This window comes from Polistes dominula, unplaced genomic scaffold (assembly GCF_049000335.1).
Source record: "Polistes dominula isolate Pdom_NZ unplaced genomic scaffold, Pdom_raw_medaka contig_16, whole genome shotgun sequence".
Classification (NCBI taxonomy): domain Eukaryota; kingdom Metazoa; phylum Arthropoda; class Insecta; order Hymenoptera; family Vespidae; genus Polistes; species Polistes dominula.
The window spans coordinates 3,584,736-3,606,823 of record NW_028301040.1 but is presented as its reverse complement, the minus strand read 5'-3'; the positions used below and the strand labels follow the sequence as shown (position 1 = coordinate 3,606,823).

Below are 22,088 nucleotides of genomic sequence, written 5' to 3'. Positions count from 1 at the left end.
TTTTCTATCTTTCCTTCACGGTCAGGGACGATACTTTCCCAACTCGTGGTCTACGCCACCATCAACATAGACAGTTAGGCTGATGTTCTCGAATTCAACTCAAAATCAACCAACCAATCAACGATTATTATATTTTTCCTGTCTCTTTGTACTCCAACTATACTTCTTTTTTTTTTTTTTGAACTATTTAAGATCATTTTTCTTACATATTTTTTACAAATATATATTTAAGATGATCTTTTTGATTAATCTTTTACACGTTATTAATAAAGTGTCTGATTTATTGTAAAATAAGTTTGAAAATATTCTGACGTACGGTAACGTTAATAAAATCTACCTTTACCGACAGAGGGTTAAAAAAAAAAGAACTAGAGAGGGAGAAGGGGATAGAAACAAAAAAAAATGATAAATAATAGACAGTCTAAAACAATGAGTCATGCATTCATAGAGTTACGCTCCCGTGCACTGCTCGACCTAAGAAGTTATTCAGGAGTCCGAGAGAAGAAGAAGAGAAGAAGAAGAAGAAGAAGAAGAAGAAGAAGAAGAAGAGAACTCTGAGAGAGACTCGTGGATTTCCGTGAAGAGTAAGATGTGGTATGCGATAATGTTAAAGTAAGATGCCGATACAGAAAGCAAGAAAGAAAGAGAGAGAGAGAGAGAGAGAGATAGAAGTTAGTCGAGCATTCTTATCGGTACCATCATCATCGTTGTTGCTAACACTTTGGTACAGCTGCATTGTCGTTAGTGGTCACACTACTGCCACGGTACACTGTGCACCGGTCTGGTAAAACAGACCCCCTGCTAGCAAACCAGAAGAAAAAGAAGAACAAGGAAGAAGAAGATGAAGAAGAGGTGGAGGAGGAAGGCGTGTTTATTGACCCTCGATGGAATTCATCGAGATTCTCAGCGAATCGTTTCGTCGATCTCTCGAGTACCGTCTCTCGCGAGTCTGCGTGGCACCTTTTACTCTTACTCTTCTTCTTCTTCTTATTTTTATTCTTCGTCTTCTTCTTATTAAGAAAGAGAAAGAGAGAGAGAGTCATAAAACGGAACCAACAGAGATTCCGAATTTGTAGACTTGTTACCGTTAAAACGTGAAATATGCGGTAAGATCCAAGGAACGTTTAGTGAATCCCACCAATAGGTGGCAATAGTACCAAAAGGGTTAAAGACAAATTCTATTTTAATCTTTGTAATCGTTTCTTGTGAATTCATATATTAGATTGTTCCAAAAGTTTCTTCTTTTTTTTTAGTAATTCTATGGGCACAATATTTTTTAAGTTGAATAATTGAAAGTATAGAAAAAGGTAAAATAGAGTAGAATCGTAAAATACAAAAAAAAAAGTATATTACGCATGCAATATTGTTTAACTTATCACCAAAAAAAGAAGAAATTTTTGGGACGAGCTAATATCAGTAGATCAAAAACCAATGCGGTTAAGTCGGAGGAAAATAAATTTAATACTTACATATATATGTATATCTAATATCGTTCTAACATCTCTAAACGTTAGTAGAAGACTGACAAATGAGTATGAAAACTACACAGTATATTGAAAGTACACCGAATCATCTTTTAACCGAACACGAAGGTCAATGTGTTTACAAGTTCGACGACGAGATTCTAAAATAAAAACGACAATATTGCTAAATAAATACCAGTTAAGGAGTGAGAAAGAGAAGTACATATATAAACAAAACATTCACAACGATCGAGAAAACGTTCTTTCGATTAGTTTAACCTCTCTACACCTTTCCTTTCATAGACGTCATTCTAACTAGCTTCTGATCGGACGTGTTTCTGTTATACGTATTATACGTTTCTATTATTTTATTTTTTTATTATTTATCATCTCATTTATATTACATATTATCTTTTCACATCCTCTTTTTTAACGATACTCTAATTATAATAACATTTTAATAATTAATATTGTTAGATGTATTTCGTTTTATATACGATGCTCATATATAATAAGTATACACATATATAACACTAGCTAACAGTACACATATTCGTGTATATATATATATATATATATAGTAACATGCACACATATACGTAAAATAAATTTGTTACTTTTCTAATCTCATTTTTATATTACAATATAATTAAATTTCACATTGATATACTAATTAGTACATAGATTTATATACTTTGTTTCTTTAGTTCATCGATAGCTACCACGTGTAACTTCTGTACTAGTAGTAGTAGTTTTATGTATGTAGTAGTTTTATAAGATTAGTATGATAATTAGTTAAAAATTGTCAAATTAATTGATAAATAATCGCGACAGTTGTTATCTTGATTGAACGTTATTAAATCGTTTTATAAATACTGCAATTACGACAATACAAAATTTTTTTTATAAATGTCAGATCGTTAATATATTTTTAATAAAAACATTTTAGAGCCTCTGTGTGTGTCTCGATATTTTCTATATTATTAAATTACGTTTTTTGTTGGAGTGTGAACTTTCGAAATGATCGCATCGAGGAATGGAATTTTAATACCTCAAGTATGTACATATGTATGTGTATGCATGTTAAATATCAAAATATTATCAATGAGATAATCATATAATACAAATATTAAAATATTTATATAGAATTTAGATAATGAATTTTTAAATTAATTAAATATGTGTATATGATCTTATTTAAAAGTAAAATTCTATAATTAATAACAGTTAATAAAGAAAAATAATTTTTAAAAATTAATGTTCACATGTTCGAATTTCTTATTGAAAAATACAAACAATAATATAAATCAATAATAAAGAATAAGATAATAAAATATGATTTATTCTTAAATTTTACACCCAAAATTAGCATAATTGATAAAAGAAATGGATTAAATGTTATCAAATATTTTACAAAAAAAAAAAAACATAATGTACAATCAAGTAGATTTTATTTCTTATTTAAAAAAAAAGAAAAAGAAAAAATCAATCATTTTTAAGAAGGATAAGTTTCTTTCAAGGTAGAAAGAGAAAGGGAAGAATGTTAGAAACATGATTAGGATCCGGGAGAAAGTATTGTCAAGTAATTAGATAGGATAGATAGATTTCTTCGTATGTGTGTGCTGTATGTGTATGTGTGTATAAAATTTCACGATTATCATTATTTCTAATCATTTACCAAGAATAAGATTTAATATCGAAATATTGCAACACACAAAAATCTTTATAAATGAGAATTTATAATATATATATATATATTATATAATTAGAAAAATAATATACAGGGTGAGTATGCTAATTGAATAACTCAAAGGTTATTCGTTATAGGAAAAAATGTTTCAAATAAATGTTCCATAGTATCAAGAAGGTAAATTACACAACAGTGTTTTTGAAATTTTTCAATAAATCCTCGCACATTGATATACGTAAAACAAAAATTACGGACGAGAGAACAGTACATTTTATGATCACACATTTATAGCTTTAATTCATATATAATAATAATAATAATTAACATTAAAACAAGACGTGAACAAACACAATCACTGTAATGCAACGTGTCCACTAAGTTACATAAAACGTATTATATCACAGATTTAATGAATAAATCAATCAATTTACAAACTATCTATCGATTGGATCTAACGATAAAGTATATTAATCAACAATTATAAAACATACTTATATATTGTTACAAAAAAAAAATAATAATAATACGATAAACCAAAACGTATCACCAATAAGGAGTGTGGAGGGAAGAGTGGGATAGGGGGGAGGAAACAAAATAAAAACGTTTTCGAGATAAGACAATCTCTTTTCCCTTTTTTCCTTCATAACTTTCAGATGAAATATAATTTACTAAAAAAAAAAAAAAATAAAGAAAGAAAAAAAATTGTTGAAAATGCAAATAACATATATATATATATATATATACACATACACATTATATCTGTTTGAGTTTTTAGGGTTGATCTTACGATCTTATGTTAGTGTTTTACGTAGGTGGCCTATACGCTCTCGAAGACGAGAGAGAAAGAGCTCGGAGCTCGGCGTTGGTGGAATGCGGGACAGGCAAATCGCGGTCGGCCAGCTTACGCCTCGTTCCCATGCATTCCTTTACTCCCCTTTATTCCCCTTCACCTTACCCCCATCATTCTATCTCTTTCTTTCTTTCTTTCTTATTTTCCATCTCTCTCTCTCTCTCTCTCTTTCTGTCTCTCGCCCTTCGTTTTACACTCCTGCTACCTCCCTCTCCAACCATTTCTCTTTCTCTCTTTCTCATCTCTTCGTTTTATCCTCTCTTCTTACTACACAAACACAATTCAACAACACACATATAAGAAAGTTTTACATGTGAAAGCAACGTTTTCCTTCTTTCTCTTATCGTGCATACACGTTGATGATGATACACGCACGTACAGCAAACAAGACTTTCTCTCTCTCTCTCTCTTTCTCTCTCTCTCTCTTTCTTTCTTTTTTTTGCTTTATTTCTGTCTCTTTTTCTCTCATACTCGGTCCACTCATCCCCATTTTCTGTTTCTTTTCTATCTCATTCTCTCCCTTTCATCTTTATATCTTCGGGTCTCCGATTACCTTGGCCGGTTCGCCCCTGCCGAGTAACGAGAAGGGAAAAGGAGAAGAAGGGAGAAGGAGTACCTTCGTGCTTCCTTCGGGACCATTCCCCTCTCTTTCATTCTTTCTTTCTTTCGTTCTTTCGTTCTTTCGTTCTTTCTTTCTTTCTTTCTTTCTTTCTTTCTTTCTTTCTCTCTGCTCCTGCTATTTCATCCGAGCTTCTTCTTTTGGGATCTCCGGACCGACACGGCGAAGAAAGCCTCGTTATGGTATTCCAGACCGATCGATTTAGCGTCCAGCTAGTGTGCTGCTAGCCGGCACCATTGTTGCAAACGAGTGCACAATTTTGATTCTTGAAATTTTATTATAAAAAAAAACAATGCGTACTATTTCTTTTTTTCTTTCTTTGTTTTTCTTTATACATATATATGTGTATTTTATTAACCCTTTGAGTGGTGAATACTTTTAACCAAAATGTTTTGTAGGAACGGAATAATGTATTATTAATCAGATTTTAATAATAAATTATATTTAATAATTAAAGTTTTTGTCTCTGTGTGTGAATATAATTTAATTAATTAAAATAAATATTATATATATATTATATTTTATATTAATATTAACAAACATGTATATACGTTGATAGACCACTCTATTAATTTTGATTAAACACATATATACGTCCGTAGCACTCTAAGGGTTAAAGAAAATACAAAATGTTAATTAATCAGTTTCAAAATTTAAGATCTAATAGTTTTTTTTTGTTTTTGTTTTTTTATTATTATTATATACGATAATGATAAATATCATATCATTCGAATTTTATTATACGTAATTATGATTGATGTATTTTATGATTTAAATTAGTTTACAGTATGATTTAATATCTTGTTGATATTCTACCGATCGGTTTCATTATTATCAGCAAAATTTAATAGTTTTATCAATGATATTTCTATCACGATATTTGTTTTATTTATTTTTTTTTTTCATTTTTTTTGTATAACTATTTCGATCGAGAAGTTTCTTCGCGTTCGAATGATAATATCTTGGGAATAATCATTAATAATTAATTTTATGTTTAATAATGAACAAATTTATGAAAGGAAAAATGATTAAACGTGTTAAATGATAATAGTTTTAATCGATAATTTGAAAAGATATTTTCTAACTCTTTTTCGATAGAAATAATGTTAATTAAATGTTAACACGTGTAACAATTTATTAGTTACTTTTTTTTTAACAAATGTAATATTTATTTATAAATAATTATACAATCTGTTATTTTTGAAAATAATTTTCTTCTATTTTCGATTAATTTAGTCTATCTTTTGGGTAATTGTCGTATTCATTGGCGAATAAAAAATGGCGATTTGGATCGAATAAATTAAATATCAAAGCACAACGAATTCATTGATATACAATAATATATTTAAATATAATTTATATTATAATAACGAATAATAATAATAATAATATTATTTACGTTGTGTGTTACTTTAAGTTTAGCTTTGTGGAGTTCGACATGGCGGCTGATCGGATGAGTTCGACGATGGAACGTTTGCCGCCATTTTGGCGGCATCACATGAATGACGATGACGATGATGACAATGATGATGTTTACTTACTCCGTTAAACCCGATAATAAACATTTGTTATTTTCTTCATGAGTATCAATTCTAATATATTTGTTTAAATTTGTTTAAACTTATCAATAATTTCATGAGTTTATTCAGTTTCAGACAAAACGATGTAAACGTGATGAATCTTACAAATATTACCGAAAAGAAATTTCGACAAAATGATAAAATTTTATGGAAACAATATCTTGGTAGACTTATGTAATAAAATTAATTAAATTGAAAAATAAAATGTTGGGTATTAGAATAGAAATGATAAATGAATATTGAATTATTTTTACAATTAGAATAGATCGTGTCATTGTAACTGTTAGAGTCTATTATATCGATTAGAAAGTTAAAACATCCGTAGTGGTTGTAACATCCTGTGATGGTGGTGGTAGTGACCGAAAGAAAGAAACAGGTAAGGCGGAATATTCATGATTTCCGCAGAAACTCTAACGTAGCGTACAAATTCTAAGGATAGACCATTTAAACAGAAGGTAGATCCTTTTCACTTCTTTTCTTTTCTTTTTATTTTCTCTTCTTCTTTTATTTGTTATTTTTAATGGTCAGTGGTATAAAGGTATGTACCATACTCGAGCTAAAACGAATTCGTTGTAAGCAAGCAACTTTTAACTTGAAACTTTGTTTTTCTTTTTCTTCTTATGTTAGATGCTTAGGTACACAGATAACTTGAATCGTACGTATGCAAGTGTGTGAACAATTCATAGAATAAAATATATATGTATATACCTATACATAATTTTATGTTGTAATATCCAATGTAATTATATGACTAATAATGATATTAACCCTTTGCACTCGAAGTTATATTTTTCATTTCACATATTACCCACAACTTACAAAGCAATTTCAATAGAAAAAAAAAAATCATATTCACACGTATTATCAATAAATGACATATGCATAGTTAAAAGAAAAGATCATAGTTGATATGTTGTAGACTGAATTGAATTTGTTTCAGTTTTTCATTTTTTTTTATTGTCTCCATAGCGCAGCCCTCGAGTGCAAAGGGTTAATTTTTTGTCATAATTGCAACACGTTTGCAGGTAAATTTTACAACAATATCATCTTAATTACTTACACGTACATATTATATATATACGTACATGATTAGAAGAAAATAAAAAGAAAACTTCAAAATTACGCGTAAACATAATAGATTTTTTTGTTCAAAAAAAGAAAAAAAGAAAGAGAGAGAGAGAAGGAGAAAGGAAGAAGGGGAACGGGCAAAGAGTATTTAAGTAAAAATAAAGAAAAAAAGGAAAAAGGATTTAAAAAAGTAATTGATAACGTGAGAGACAAAACGAAACGTGTAATGTTACTGTTGAGATGATGGTTGGATTGGTTGGTTGATTGGTTGTGTGGTGGTGATGGTTGGATCCTCGTAGGAGGCTTCCGTCGAAAGAATCGTCCCCGCAGACGATCGTGAGGTCGCCGTCGAGGGACATAACGGATCTGGCTGTTCGTCTGTTCCGAGTAAGGTACGCGGCGCGCATGCGTAATGCCGCCGCATTCCAGACATTGCAAAGTCGCTGCACCGTGTGCGCCCGCCGCCAGTGCATCCTCGTTGCTGCGCCGGTGCATCGGCCGCGGTGAACGTGCTCATGTGAGAGTGGGGGGAGGTGGAGGGGTAGAAAGAAACTGAAAGAGAAAGAAAGAAAGAAAGAGAGGGAGGAGATAGAAAAGAGAGAGAGAGAGAGTGAGAAAGGAATAGGGAGAAGGGGTGGTTAGAGGGGTAGGGATGGAGGATGGGAGGAAGGTGTACGTGCGTACCGGCTCGTCGATCGGACCTCTTTGATCGTTGGCCGAATATCGGAGGTGGACCAATTTGCCCGGGTCCTTCTCATCCTTCGACTATAGAATGCATGCCTTGGAAAGGTGCGAAGGAATTTGTCGCACTTTTGGATTCCTCCACGCCTTCGAAGTATCCTTTCTTGCTTTCGTATTATCTCTTTTGCTTTCTTGAATTTTTGTTTTCATTATGTCTTTTTTTTTTTCAAATGATATTCATTCTTTTATTTGATCTGATACACAATTTATATTTTGTTTGAATAATTTAACAATATTTCATAGTTGTGTAATATATCTGTGTGAATTTAATGTTATTGAGTTTTTGTTCGTTACTTGAATTTTCTTTTCTTTAATTCAATAATTTTAAATGTATAAATAAAAATGTAAATGTGTATTAATTATTATTGATTTAATTTATTATATATTTTTTAATGTATTATTTAGATTGTGAAATATTGTAATCGAGAGTATATTTATTGAACTATAACACAGGATGTAAATTAAATAAATATATCGTTTATCCGTCTATCATTTATGTTATAATATGAACAAAACAAAAAACAAAAAAAATATATATATATAGTATAATATAAAAATGTTATATTTTTCTATAACGATATTATATTTTATTTAAAAGAATCTAATTCGTTTAGATTGCATTATTATATATAAAAGTTTCTTAATCTAAATGTCATCGATATAATTGATAAGAAAGAAAAAAGAAACAAACTTTCAACGAATATGATATATTATATGAAAGAAAGAACAAATAAAGGAAACAAAATTCAATAGTATATCATTTTCTTTGTTTATAAATCATATCTCGAATTTCCCCTTACCCCACTCACTCTCTTTAAAAATCAAATTATCCTTCTGCGAAAGATTTGATCTACATTGTACAACACTTATTTGAGGTCCTCTTATAGAAAACGATGATTGAAAAAACAACAATAAATAAAAATAAAGAAAAGATAAATTAAAAGAAAACGAAAAAGAGGAAGAAGAAGAAGAAAAGCACGAATGAAAGGAGAGGAGGTTGCACGAACGCGAAATACGAGACGAGAAAAGTATCGGTATGGAATGTCACTAGTTTAAAGAAAGAAAGAGAGAGGGAAGGTCTCGTGGGTCCAGTTCTGAGAACTCTTAGGGACCCTAACGAGTGAATACGGCCGTACCTGAATGATTATAAAGCGTACCGGCAAACGCGGGAAAGGATGTTTATCCTTGCGATCACGATTCGCGGAATAACGAGCCGATATTCGGAAAGTAAAAAACCGGTAAAGAAGAGTGTCACCATCGATGTTTTTTTTTGCTGTGTTCAATTTTGAATTTCATTTGCAACAACGAATATCGAATGATTTTCTATTTTATTTTCACTACAAATTGTAAATACCGTCATTATTCGTTTGTTAAACGATAGGAGGACGATGAAGAATCAAATCAAAAGGGAAATGTTAACAATTTCGGTACTATTGAAATAAAATTAAAAAAAAAAAAGAAGTCTATCAATGGAAGATTTGTGTTAAGTTATTAAACAATAAAGAAAAAGTAATCCACGAATTTGTTTATTCAAACTTAATTAAAATTTATTTGAAATACGTCATATTTGTCGTACTGTAATGAAAAGAAATTTGAAGATCTCGATGCCACTGGCGATAAGTGAAATCAATGAAAATCGTATCGACGATTATTCGATTATATATATTATTTATATATGTATTCGACAATAATTGTGTATATTATAATAAATAAAATTATATAGAAAAATTATTATATGTACCATTCTTTTATTTTATTATTTTCGTAAAACAAAATTGTAATTCAATTTTTCGTACGTGTTTATTTAAAAATAATATATATATATAAATGAATTGATTTATTTAAAATCGAAAAAATTTACATATGTAAAAATAATTAATAAACGATGCGTTTCGTTGGAAGATTTTTTTTTCATTGGAAATCTAAATAAGAATAACGAGACAAAAATGGAAGTTCGTTTTCGATGCTTAGAGATAGAAAGAGAGAGAACATATGACGCACGTGCATTCAACGTGGTTAACAGGAAGTACTGTATATCGTGCTACGGATTTCCGTCGCTATTAGCACACGTCAGAATTGGTTTTCCGCGTACGATAAGCACTGGATACAAAGTGCAACGATTAAGGGTATGCGAGAGAGAGAGAGAATATATATAACGATCGTTTTATTACTCTTACAAATTATCAGAACCAATAATAAAAGACTTTGTGTGTGATATGTGTGAATAAGTATACGTGTGACGAAAACGTTTTTTTCATTAAACAAATAAAAATTATTCATTATTCCTATAACGTTCGTCAAAAATATCTTTTTATATTCTCCAATTACTAATAAAATTTTTAAACAAATTATTCTCAAGATATTATTTGCAGTGACGTTAGTAAAAAAAAAAAAAAAAGAAATACATCAAATAAAAAATAACGTGTTTTGAAGTAAATAAGATAATAATTGAAAATTGCAAAAAAAAAATTTTAATAGGCGTCTTGAACGCCTTGAAAATGAAACAAAAAATGAAAATAATACCAATTGTGAGATGAAGAGATTGAAAAAGAAGAGTAAAGAAAGAAAGAAACAAACAAAAGAATAAAGAAAAAATAAAATAAAATAAAGAAAAAAAAAACACGAAAGAAAGAAAAAGAGATAGAAAATAAAAGAGAGACTGAAAGAGAAAGAAAGAGATAGTCCACGTGGTAGTGAAGAGGTAAAATGGATGAGGTGAGAGTTGGAGGACGTTGAGGAGAGGAAAAGGAAAATGAAAAAGAAATAGGAAGGAAGAAAGATGCGAAAGAGACGAAAAGAATGATGAAAAATGAGAAATACGAAGGGACAGCTAGAGAGAGAGAGAGAAAGAGAGAGAGAGAGAGAGAGAGAAAGAGAGAGAGAGAGAGAGAGAGTAGATAGAAAGAAAGAATGAAAGAGGAAAGATAAAGAGAACGTCAGCGATGCGGTGAGCACCGGTGGGTCAGTATATAATAAGGTAGACAGGAGGGTAGCTTTGAAATGAGATGGTTTCGTCGGCAGCTTTGTCCGGCGCCATGTTTAACATAGCACCACCTCATCTACGCGCCACACCAAACCGGTACCCCGTAGTTCCTCTGTTTTTACACGAGCTCACGACTCCTCTTGCATTCTTTTCTAAATCCTCTCCTCTCCAACAACCACCCTCGTCGATGCCATAGTAACGCCGGAAGAACTCCCACCACCCTAATCTCAACCATAGTTCTTCTTTCTTCTGTTTCTTCTTCTTCCACTTCTTCTTCTACTTCTTCTTCTTTCTCTTCCCACTACTGCTCTTCAACACAACTATACAACCCCACCACCGCCATCCCTACCACCCATCATATCATCATCATCGTTCTTTTTTTTCCTGCTTTTTAACAGTACTTATATCTACACGTTATCGAAAAATTTCAATGATGTAGTTTTGAATCTTAAACAATTGAAGCAAAATATTTGTATAATTATTATTACACATTACTTGTTAGGAATGATAATTCTCGATATAAAAAGAAAAAGAAAAAGAAAAAGAAAAGAAAAAGAAAAAGAAAAAGCAGAAAAGAGAAATTTAAATGTATAGCGTAGCTTTTTTGTTTAACCGAGTCTCAAATCATCTCGATTTTAAAGATGTCTTTTTTTCAAAAAAAAAAAAAAAAAATAAAAAAATTGACAACGATAAAAGAAAGTCATATTTTTATTGTTATTCTTATCATAATTAAAGTAAAATTCTTATAAGAGATTGAAAGACTACCAACAAAATATTACAAAATGTGAAAATGTGAAAGATATTTAGAAGAGCAAGTTATTCGTATAAGATTAGTGGGGTGCAGGAGAAACGATGAAACATCATCGCCAAGGAGAAAATAAATATTTGAAAGTGCATTTTGTGTGCGTAAAAGTTCTTTTCAAAATTTTAGGATTGATCGCTCTTTGTTTTGTTTTTTTTTTCTTTTTTTGTATCATAAGATATTATAGGATATTTATGTCCACTTTATTTGTCTTTTAATATATTTTATCAGGCAGAACAAATGAACGGTTTAGGATAGTTTGTCGGTTGTTTAAACAAGCTTTAATCAGATACGCATTCTCCCTTTCATCTTCCCTTTACACTGGCGTTATCGGTTACCACTCCCCACTGCCAATACCCGTATATAAAAAGAACATTCAGTCCATATCCATATCCAATCGAAGTTTATTCGACGACGGCTCATTTGCAAAAGTTAGTGCACTGTTGATTACCAAAAATAATATATACAAGTGGTCACGTCTATAATCTGGATTGATTGTCAAGGTGTTCGTGATTTGAAGAGTAAAAAAAATGTCTAGTGAAAAAAGAAAAGATCCTATATTATCTGACGAATATATTAAAAAAATACCAGATACAATGACAGAATTTAAATTTGAATTAAATTGTTATATTGGTGTTAGGAAATCTTCATTTGAATTAAAAGGCACTAAATTACTTTGCCAATTGGAAGTATCGCTAGGAACCAACACGGGAACTCTTACTTTAGATTTTATAAGCGATTACAAAAGTTTCTGTGTTACTAAACCACACTTTAAAGAAGTTTTTGTATATAACTATTACAATGCCTTAGTAAACAATGTAGTAATTAAAAAGGAAAGTGCAACTTTTAGAGATACAAGTTTTCCAGTTACAAACGGCGTGTACATAAGATATATTACTGTAACTGTCGTATATAAAACAAAATGTTACGAATGTATATATGACAAAAATGTAACGTTGCTTTCCCAAATGAAAGACATCTACTTAGACGAAAAATTTGCAGACGTGATAATAAATGTTGAGGGAGAAAAATTTCCAGCTCATAAAGTGATACTTGTCAGTAATCCTGTATTCGCAGCAATGTTACAAAATGATATGGTAGAAAGTAAGACGAACGTTATTTGTATCAGGGAAATGGATCCAGCGATATTTCAGATCATATTAAGGTTTATTTATTTTGGTAACACTGACCGAATCAATTTAATGGAACTTGGAGAAGATTTTCTTATAAATTTAATAATGGCAGCGGATATGTATCAAATATTATATTTGAAAGAGGAATTAATTAATATCGCAATAAATTATATACACCTGGAAAATGTTATTAAACTTTTTATATTATCAGATAAATTTAACATTTCGAAACTAAAAGAAGAGTGTATGCCCTTTATAAATAGTAATCGTAAGAAAGTTGTGGGAACCTTATCATTTCAAGAGCTAATAAAAGAGCATGTATATTTGGCAAGCGAATTGCTCGTATACATCATGGAAAATGATTCTTCACAATACGATTAGTTTATCATTTATTATTTGTTGAAAATGTTAACTTTTTATTTTATGTAATTGCATTAAATTTTGTAATAATAAACAACAAACTATGGCAAAAATAAATGTGATTTATCATATAGAAAGAAAAAAGTAATAAGGGAGAGGGGATATTTAGCATAAACAATAATTCTTATTCAAAATATCATATATATTCGAAATTCCTCGTGTTATCTAACGCTAGTCTAAAAATTTTTGTTTAAAGTAATAATTATTAGACACTACGTAATCGTTTCCATTTTATATACAATCATTTTACATTTAGATATCATAACGTTACCAATAATTTCAAAAACTAATAATTAGAATGAATAATAAGATATTTTCATGATGATTAGGAAACTAAAAATAAGCATTAATCGATTCGCGTTTAATTAATGCAACAATAATATGAAAGTGTAATTGTCACCTTTAGATTGTAAAATATGGATGCAAGGACTCTTTCGAAATTTAAATTTATTTTATCGGATATTAAGTTTTAACTAAATACTTCAAAGTTTGCTAATCTTTATACTGTTGTTACCTTTCTTATAAATTCAAATTTTTAAGAAGTAGTTATAACTACATTTTTTCATTTATGTGGAAGTAAAAAAATTTGTTATATAAAGAGGAAATTCCTTATCGATAAAGCACTTATTACTTTCGTAAACAAATTTGAAGAAGCCCGCTATCAAGTAAGACCGATGTTTTAATTCAATATCAATAAATAAAGGTAACTATCGTTAAGAATTTCCTTTTATTGGATCCAATATTCAAATCATTAACACAAATATACAAACACAACCACCATCATCAGCTTCATAATTCTTTTTTTCCTCTTTTAAACAGTATTCCTACACGTTATCGAAAATTTTTAAATAGTTAACAATCTTAAAAAATTGAAAAGAAAATTTGTATATTAATTAGTTCCAAGTCGCATTTGGAAACGATATTTTCCGATATAAAAAGAAATAGAAAAAGAAAAAGATGAAAAGAAAAATCAAAATGTTTAGTGTAGCTTTTTTGTTTCATTGAGTATCAAATTATCTCGATTTTAAAGATGTTTTTTCTTCAAAAAAATAAAAAAAAAATAATGAAAGAAAAAACATTGAAAAAGAGTTAAATTGTTATTGTTGATATAATTATAATTAAAGAAAAATTCTTATGAGAGAGAGTAAAAGAGACTACCAACAAAATATTACAAAATATGAAAATGTGAAAGATTATTAAAAGGGCATGTTATTCGAATAAGATTGAAGGGTTGCAGAAGAAACGATGAAACATCAATCGCCAAGGAAGAAATAAATATTTGAAGATGTATTCTGTGTGCGTAAAAAATTATTTTACAATTTTAGGATAGTCCGCTTTATGTTTCTTTTTTTGTATAGTAAAAACCTATAGGATATTTATGTCCATTGTATTTGTGAGTTAATATATTTCATTAGAGAGTACAAATAAACGGTTTAAGATAGTTTGTCGGTTGTTTAAACAAGCTTTAATCAGATACGCCTTCGCCCTTCCGTCCTTCCTTTACATTCGCGTTAGTAGTTGCCCCTCCCCACTCTCATTACCCGTATATCATAAGAACATTGTATCCATATCTATATCCCATCAGAGTTCATTTACGACGGTTGATTTGCAGATGTTAGTGAATTGTCGATTACTGAAAATATTCTATAGAAGTGATCGCGACTATAATCTGGGTTGATTGTCAAGGTGGTCGTGAAGTTGAGAGTAAAAACATGTCTAGTGATAAAAGAAATGATCCTATATTATTTGTTGATGATATTGAAGAAATAGAAGATACGATGACAACATTTACATTTTCATTTGAAAAAGTTGAGTCTGGTTCTATTAATAAATCTCCTGCATTTGTATTAAAAGGCACTAAATTACTTTGCAAAGTAATACTATCGTTCGTAGATTGTAACGGAACTTTTTCTTTAGATTTTATGAACAACTACAAAAGTTTCTGTGTTGATAAACCACGCTTTACAGAAATTTCATTCTATCATCCTTTGGTGAAATCTTCCATAAATGTTGCGATTTCTAATAAAAATCCAACCCCTAACCCAGGACCACTTCCACTTCCCATGCGTGATATTAAAGTAACCGTCGCGTATAAAATAAGATGTTACGTAAGTATACATGACGAAAATGTGACGTTGCTTTCCAACATGCGGAAAATCTACGCAGACGACAAATTTTCGGACGTGATAATTAATGTTAAGGGAGAAGAATTTTCGGCTCATAAAGTGATACTTATGAGTAATCCTGTATTCGCAGCAATGTTACAAAACGATATGCTAGAAAGTAAGATTAACGTTATTCATATCAAGAAAACGGATCCAGAGGTATTTAAGATCATATTACAATATATTTATCTTGGTCAAATTAGACGAATCAATTTTAAAAAACGTGGAGATGATTTTCTTATAAATTTAATAATGGCAGCGGATATGTTTCAAATATTATATTTGAAAGAGGAATTAATTAATATCGCAATAAATTATATACACCTGGAAAATGTTATTAAACTTTTTATATTATCAGATGAATTTAACATTTCAAAACTAAAAGAAGAGTGTATGCTCTTTATAAATAGTAATCGTATGGAAGTTGTGGACACCTCATCATTCCAAGAGCTAATAAAAGAGCATCATCTACATTTGACAAGCGAACTGCTTGTATACATGATGAAAAGTCATTCTTTATAATATGTTTAGTTTGTCGTTTATTATTTGTTGAAAATGTTAACTTTTTATTTCATGTAATTGCAATAAATTTTGTAATAATAAACAACAAACTATGGCAAAAATAAATGTGATTTACTACATAGAAAGAAAAAATAATAAGAACATAAGAATTCCCTTTTAAATCCAAATACAAATTTATTTATTTTAGTTTGCAATTCAACGAACTTTTCTTTGTCTTTGTTCATTTGTTTACATACGTTCGTTAGATCATGTAGGATGTTCTGAACGATACGACGGGATACTCGAAACTTGTATGTGATATTATCTTTTCTTTGCTCCTCGACTGGACGAAATAAACAATTCGACAATCTATATTTGCTTTTAAATTTTGTTCAAATCTAATCGATAAAACTTTTCAACGTTGTTTCAACTTTCTTAGGTAACAACCTTATAGATATTTTAGATGTCCTTTGTTGGTAATTATCGTTCGTTACATGGAAGAACTGTAACGCATGCATTAATAAAGACGAAGCAGACGATGGTGATTCAAAACAATACGCATAATTTTATAACGTTAATTTTTCGTGCTAACAAGCTTTAAACGAATAGTTCAGATAAACGCGATAACATTGAGAAATTGAATAGGGGAGAGGGAGATTTAGAATAAACAAGAATTCTTATTACAAAATCATATTTATTCTAAATGTTTCGTGATATCTAACGCTAGTCTTATAACTTATTGTTTCAAATTACTATTATTAGATAATACGTAAACGTTTAACTTTTATATACAATTATCTTAAACCTTAGTATCATAACGTTACCAATAATTTCAAAAACTAATAACTCGAATGAATAATAAGATATTTTCATGATGATTAGGAAACTAAAAATAAGCGTTAATCAATTCGCGTTTAATTAATGCAACAATAATATGAAAGTGTAATTGTCACCTTTAGATTGTAAAATATGGATGCAAGGACTTTTTCGAAATTTAAATTCTTTTTATCGGAAATTAAGTTTTAACTAAATACTTCAAAGTTTGCTAATTTTTATACTGTTGTTACCTTTCTTATAAATTCAAATTTTTAAGGAGTAGTTATAACTACATTTTTTCGTTTATGTGGAAGTAAAAAAAATTTGTTATATAAAGAGGAAATTCCTTATCGATAAAGCACTTATTACTTTCGTAAACAAATTTGAAGAAGCCCGCTATCAAGTAAGACCGATGTTTTAATTCAATATCAATAAATAAAGATAACTATCGTTAAGAATTTCCTTTTATTGGATCCAATATTCAAATCATTATTACAAATATACAAACACAACCACCATCATCAGCTTCATAATTCTTTTTTTTCCTCTTTTAAACAGTATTCCTACATGTTATCGAAAATTTTTAAATAGTTAACAATCTTAAAAAATTGAAAAGAAAATTTGTATATTAATTAATACCAAATCGCATTTGGAAACGATATTTTCCGATATAAAAAGAAATAGAAAAAAAAAGATGAAAAGAAAAATCAATATGTTTAGTGTAGCTTTTTTGTTTCATCGAGTTTCAAATTATCTCGATTTAAAAAAAGTTTTTACATGAAAAAAAAAGAAGTAGAAAAAAAGAAAACGTTGAAAAAGAGTTAAATTGTTATTGTTGTTATAATTATAATTAAAGAAAAATTCTTATAAGAGAGAGTAAATGAGACTACGAGCAAAATTTTACAGAAAATGAAAATGTAAAATATAATTAAAAGAACACGTTATTCGAATCAGATTGGAGGGGTGCAGGAGAAACATTGAAGCATCAATCGCCAAGGAAGAAATAAATATTTGAAGATGTATTCTGTGTGCGTAAAAAATTATTTTACAATTTTAGGATAGATCGCTCTTTGTTTCTTTTTTTGTATCCTAAGAAATTATAGGTATTTATGTCCATTGTATTTGTGAGTTAATATATTTTATTAGAGAGTACAAATAAACAATTTAGGATAGTTTGTCGGTTGTTTAAACAAGCTTTAATCAGATATGCCTTCGCCCTTCCGTCCTTCCTTTACATTCGCGTTAGCAGTTGCCCCTCCCCACTCTCATTACCCGTATATCATAAGAACATTGTATCCATATCTAAATCCCATCAGAGTTCATTTACGACGGTTGATTTGCAGATGTTAGTGAATTGTCGATTACAAAAAATATTATATAGAAGTGGTCCCGTCTATAATCTGGGTTGATTGTCAAGGTGGTCGTGAAGTTAAGAGTAAAAACATGTCTAGTGATAAAAGAAATGATCCTATATTATTTGTTGATGATATTGAAGAAATAGAAGATACGATGACAACATTTACATTTTCATTTGAAAAAGTTGAGTCTGGTTCTATTAATAAATCTCCTGCATTTGTATTAAAAGGCACTAAATTACTTTGCAAAGTAATACTATCGTTCGTAGATTGTAACGGAACTTTTTCTTTAGATTTTATGAACAACTACAAAAGTTTCTGTGTTGATAAACCACGCTTTACAGAAATTTCATTCTATCATCCTTTTGTGAAATCTTCCATAAATGTTGTGATTTCTAATAAAAATCCAACCCTTAACCCAGGACCACTTCCACTTCCCATGCGTGATATTAAAGTAACCGTCGCGTATAAAATAAGATGTTACGAAAGTGTAAATGACGAAAATGTAACGTTGCTTTCCAACATGCGGAAAATCTATGCAGACGACAAATCTTCGGACGTGATAATTAATGTTAAGGGAGAAGAATTTTCGGCTCATAAAGTGATACTTATGAGTAATCCTGTATTCGCAGCAATGTTACAAAACGATATGGTAGAAAGTAAGACTAACATTATTTGTATCAATGAAATGGATCCAGCGATATTTCAGATCATATTAAGGTTTATTTATTTTGGTAACACTGGCAATATCAATTTTATAGAACTTGGAGAAGATTTTCTGATAAATTTAATAATAGCAGCGGATATGTATCAATTAATATATTTGAAAGAGAAATTAATTAGTATAGCAATAAATTATATAAACTTTGAAAATGTTATTAAATTTTTTATATTCTCAGATAAAATTAACGATTCGAATTTAAAAGAAATTTGCATTTTCCATATTTATAAGTATCGTGTGGAAGTTTCGGACACCTTATCATTTCAAGAGCTAATAAAAGAGAATCTGAATTTGACAGGCGAACTGCTTGTATACATGATGAAAAAAATGCTTGCAATTATTGCGTACATCGTAACACTCCGCTTAGTATGCGCTCTCCACAAATATTCCGTTTTACATAATTAATTTTTTTAAAGTAATTTTTTAAGATATTTGTATTTACTTTATTTATTTTGTGCATTCCTTCAATAATAATCGGTAATTTAAATATAATAGAAAAAATACAAAATTTATAATGTAGCGTAGAGTATAATAATTTTAACAGGACATTTTATTAAATTTAACCTTATTATAAAAATAATAAAACAATAATGTATGAACGAATAAAGATAATAAAATTAAAATAGACTAATTTCAAATATAAAAGAAATTAACTAAACGACGTTGAAATAATTGCCAATATTTAGTTGTTATGTAACATATCACAATAAATTCCATGTTAAATTAATCGGACAAACAGCAATAAAGGTGTTATAGTAAAGAAATACAGAGGGCGTATATTTATGACTTTCGTATGTATTGATGGATTTGTGAGAGCGTATGTGTACGCCTATAGCAGTCAAAGGATTAGACGCTTAGTTTGTCACTTATTATTTTTTGATATGTTTAATTTTTTATCTCATGTACTTCCATTAAATTTTGTATTAATAAACAAGAAATTATGGCAAATAAAAATATGCTTTATCACATAGAAAGAAAAAAGAATAAGAACATAAAAATCCCCTTTTATATCCTAACAGGAATTGAATTATTTTATTTTAAAATTCTACAAAACTCGCTTTCTGTTTGTTCATTTGTTTATATACGTTCGCTAGATCATGTATGATATTCTGAAAGATATGACGTTATACTCTAAACTTCTATGGGATATTATCTTTTCTTTGCTCCTCGACTGGAAGAAATAAACAATTCGACAATCTATATTTGCTTTTAAATTTTGTTCAAATCTAATCGACATAACTTTTCAACGTTGTTTAAACTTTCTTAGGTAACAAGCTCATAGATATTTTAGATGTCCTTTGTTGGTAATTATCGTTCGTTACATGGAAGAACTGTAACACATGCATTTATAAAGACCAAGCAGATGATGGTGATTCAAAACAATATGCATAATTTTATAACGTTAATTTTTCGTGCAAACAAGCTTTAAACGAATAGTTCAGATAAACGCGATAACATTGAGAAATTGAATAGGGGAGAGGGGAGATTTAGAATAAACAAGAATTCTTATTACAAAATCATATATATTCTAAATGTTTCGTGATATCTAACGCTAGTCTTATAACTTATTGTTTCAAATTACTATTATTAGATAATACGTAAACGTTTAACTTTTATATACAATTATCTTAAACCTTAGTATCATTTCGTTACCATTAATTTAGATAATTAATAGCTCGAATAAATAATAAGATCATTTCGTGATGATTAGGAAAGTAAATATAAGCGTTAATCGATTCACGTTTTATTAATGTAACAATTATTTAAAAGTGTAATTATCACCTTTAGATTGTAAAATATGGATGCAAGGACTCTTTCTATTCCTTTTATATCTTCTATATATCTTATGTATCTTCTTTCTATATTTATTATAATATTTGAAGATATATTCTGTGTGCGTAAAATATTTTTTACAATGTTAGGATAAATCTCTCTTTGTTTCTTTTTTTGTATCCTTAGAAATTATAGGTATTTATGTTCATTGTATTTGTGAGTTAATATATTTTATTAGAGAGTACAAATAAATGGTTTAAGATAGTTTGTCCGTTGTTTAAACAAGCTTTAATCAGATATGCCTTCGCCATTTCGTCCTTCCTTTATATTCGTGTTAGTAGTTGCCCCTCCCCACTCTCATTACCCGTATATCATAAGAACATTGTATCCATATCTATATCCCATCAGAGTTCATTTACGACGGTTGATTTGCAAAAGTTAGTGAATTGTCGATTACTGAAAATATTCTATAGAAGTGATCGCGTCTATAATGTGGGTTGATTGTCAATGTAGCCGTGATTTTAAGAGTAAAAACATGTCTAGTGATAAAAAAAAAGTCCTATATTATTTGATGATGATATTACAAATTTATCAGATACAATGACAGAATTTAAATTTAAATTATTTGGTAGAACTGGTAATATTAAATCTCCCAAATTTGAATTAAAAGGCACTAAATTACTTTGCCAATTGACAATATGGCTAGATCATTTCCGTGGAAGTCTTTCTTTAGATTTTATAAGCCCTTACGAAAGTTTTTGTGTTGATAAACCACGCTTTAAAGAAGTTTTTATATATAACTGTTCCAATGTCTTATTAAGATATATAGAAATTAAAAACGATAGTGCAACTTTTAGTGATGGAGGAAACAAGGTAGTAGGTAACATAAAATATGTTACTATAACTGTCGTTTATACAATAAAATGTTACGCAAGTATATATGACGAAAATGTAACGTTGCTATCCAACATGCGGAAAATCTACGCAGACGACAAATCTTCGGATGTGATAATAAATGTTGATGGAGAAGAATTTTCAGCTCATAAAGTGATACTTATGAGTAATCCTGTATTCGCAGCAATGTTACAAAATGATATGTTAGAAAGTAAGACCAACGTTATTCATATCAGGGAAATGAATCCAGCGATATTTCAGATCATATTAAGGTTTATTTATTTTGGTATAAGTGGCCGAATCAATTTGAAAGAACGTGGAGAAGATTTTCTTATAAATTTAATAGTAGCATCGGATATGTATCAAGTAATATATTTGAAAGAGGAATTAATTTCTTTTGCAATCAACTGTATACACCTCGAAAATGTTATTAAATTGTTTGTATTATCAGATAAGTTTAACATTTCGGAAGTAAAAAAAGAGTGTAGACTCTACATAAATAATAATCGTAAAA

The 22,088-nt window shown here is 29.4% G+C and overlaps 2 protein-coding genes across 3 annotated transcripts in view; one reads left to right on the top strand and one right to left on the bottom strand.

The window, feature by feature from the left end:
- Zip48C (Zinc/iron regulated transporter-related protein 48C) overlaps positions 1 to 22,088 on the bottom strand; it is a 69,162-nt gene that overhangs the window by 15,752 nt on the left and 31,322 nt on the right. The gene's annotated exons all lie outside the window — the stretch shown is intronic.
- LOC149031803 (speckle-type POZ protein-like) lies at positions 11,599 to 13,378 on the top strand. Its single transcript, XM_089174754.1, has one exon. It carries the CDS (start codon positions 12,327 to 12,329, stop codon positions 13,308 to 13,310), a length of 984 nt encoding a protein of 327 aa, XP_089030880.1. The 5' UTR covers positions 11,599 to 12,326; the 3' UTR covers positions 13,311 to 13,378.

Excerpts from the sequence above, each read along its gene's own strand:
- LOC149031803 (XM_089174754.1), top strand. The coding sequence starts at position 12,327 with ATGTCTAGTGAAAAAAGAAAAGATCCTATATTATCTGACGAATATATT.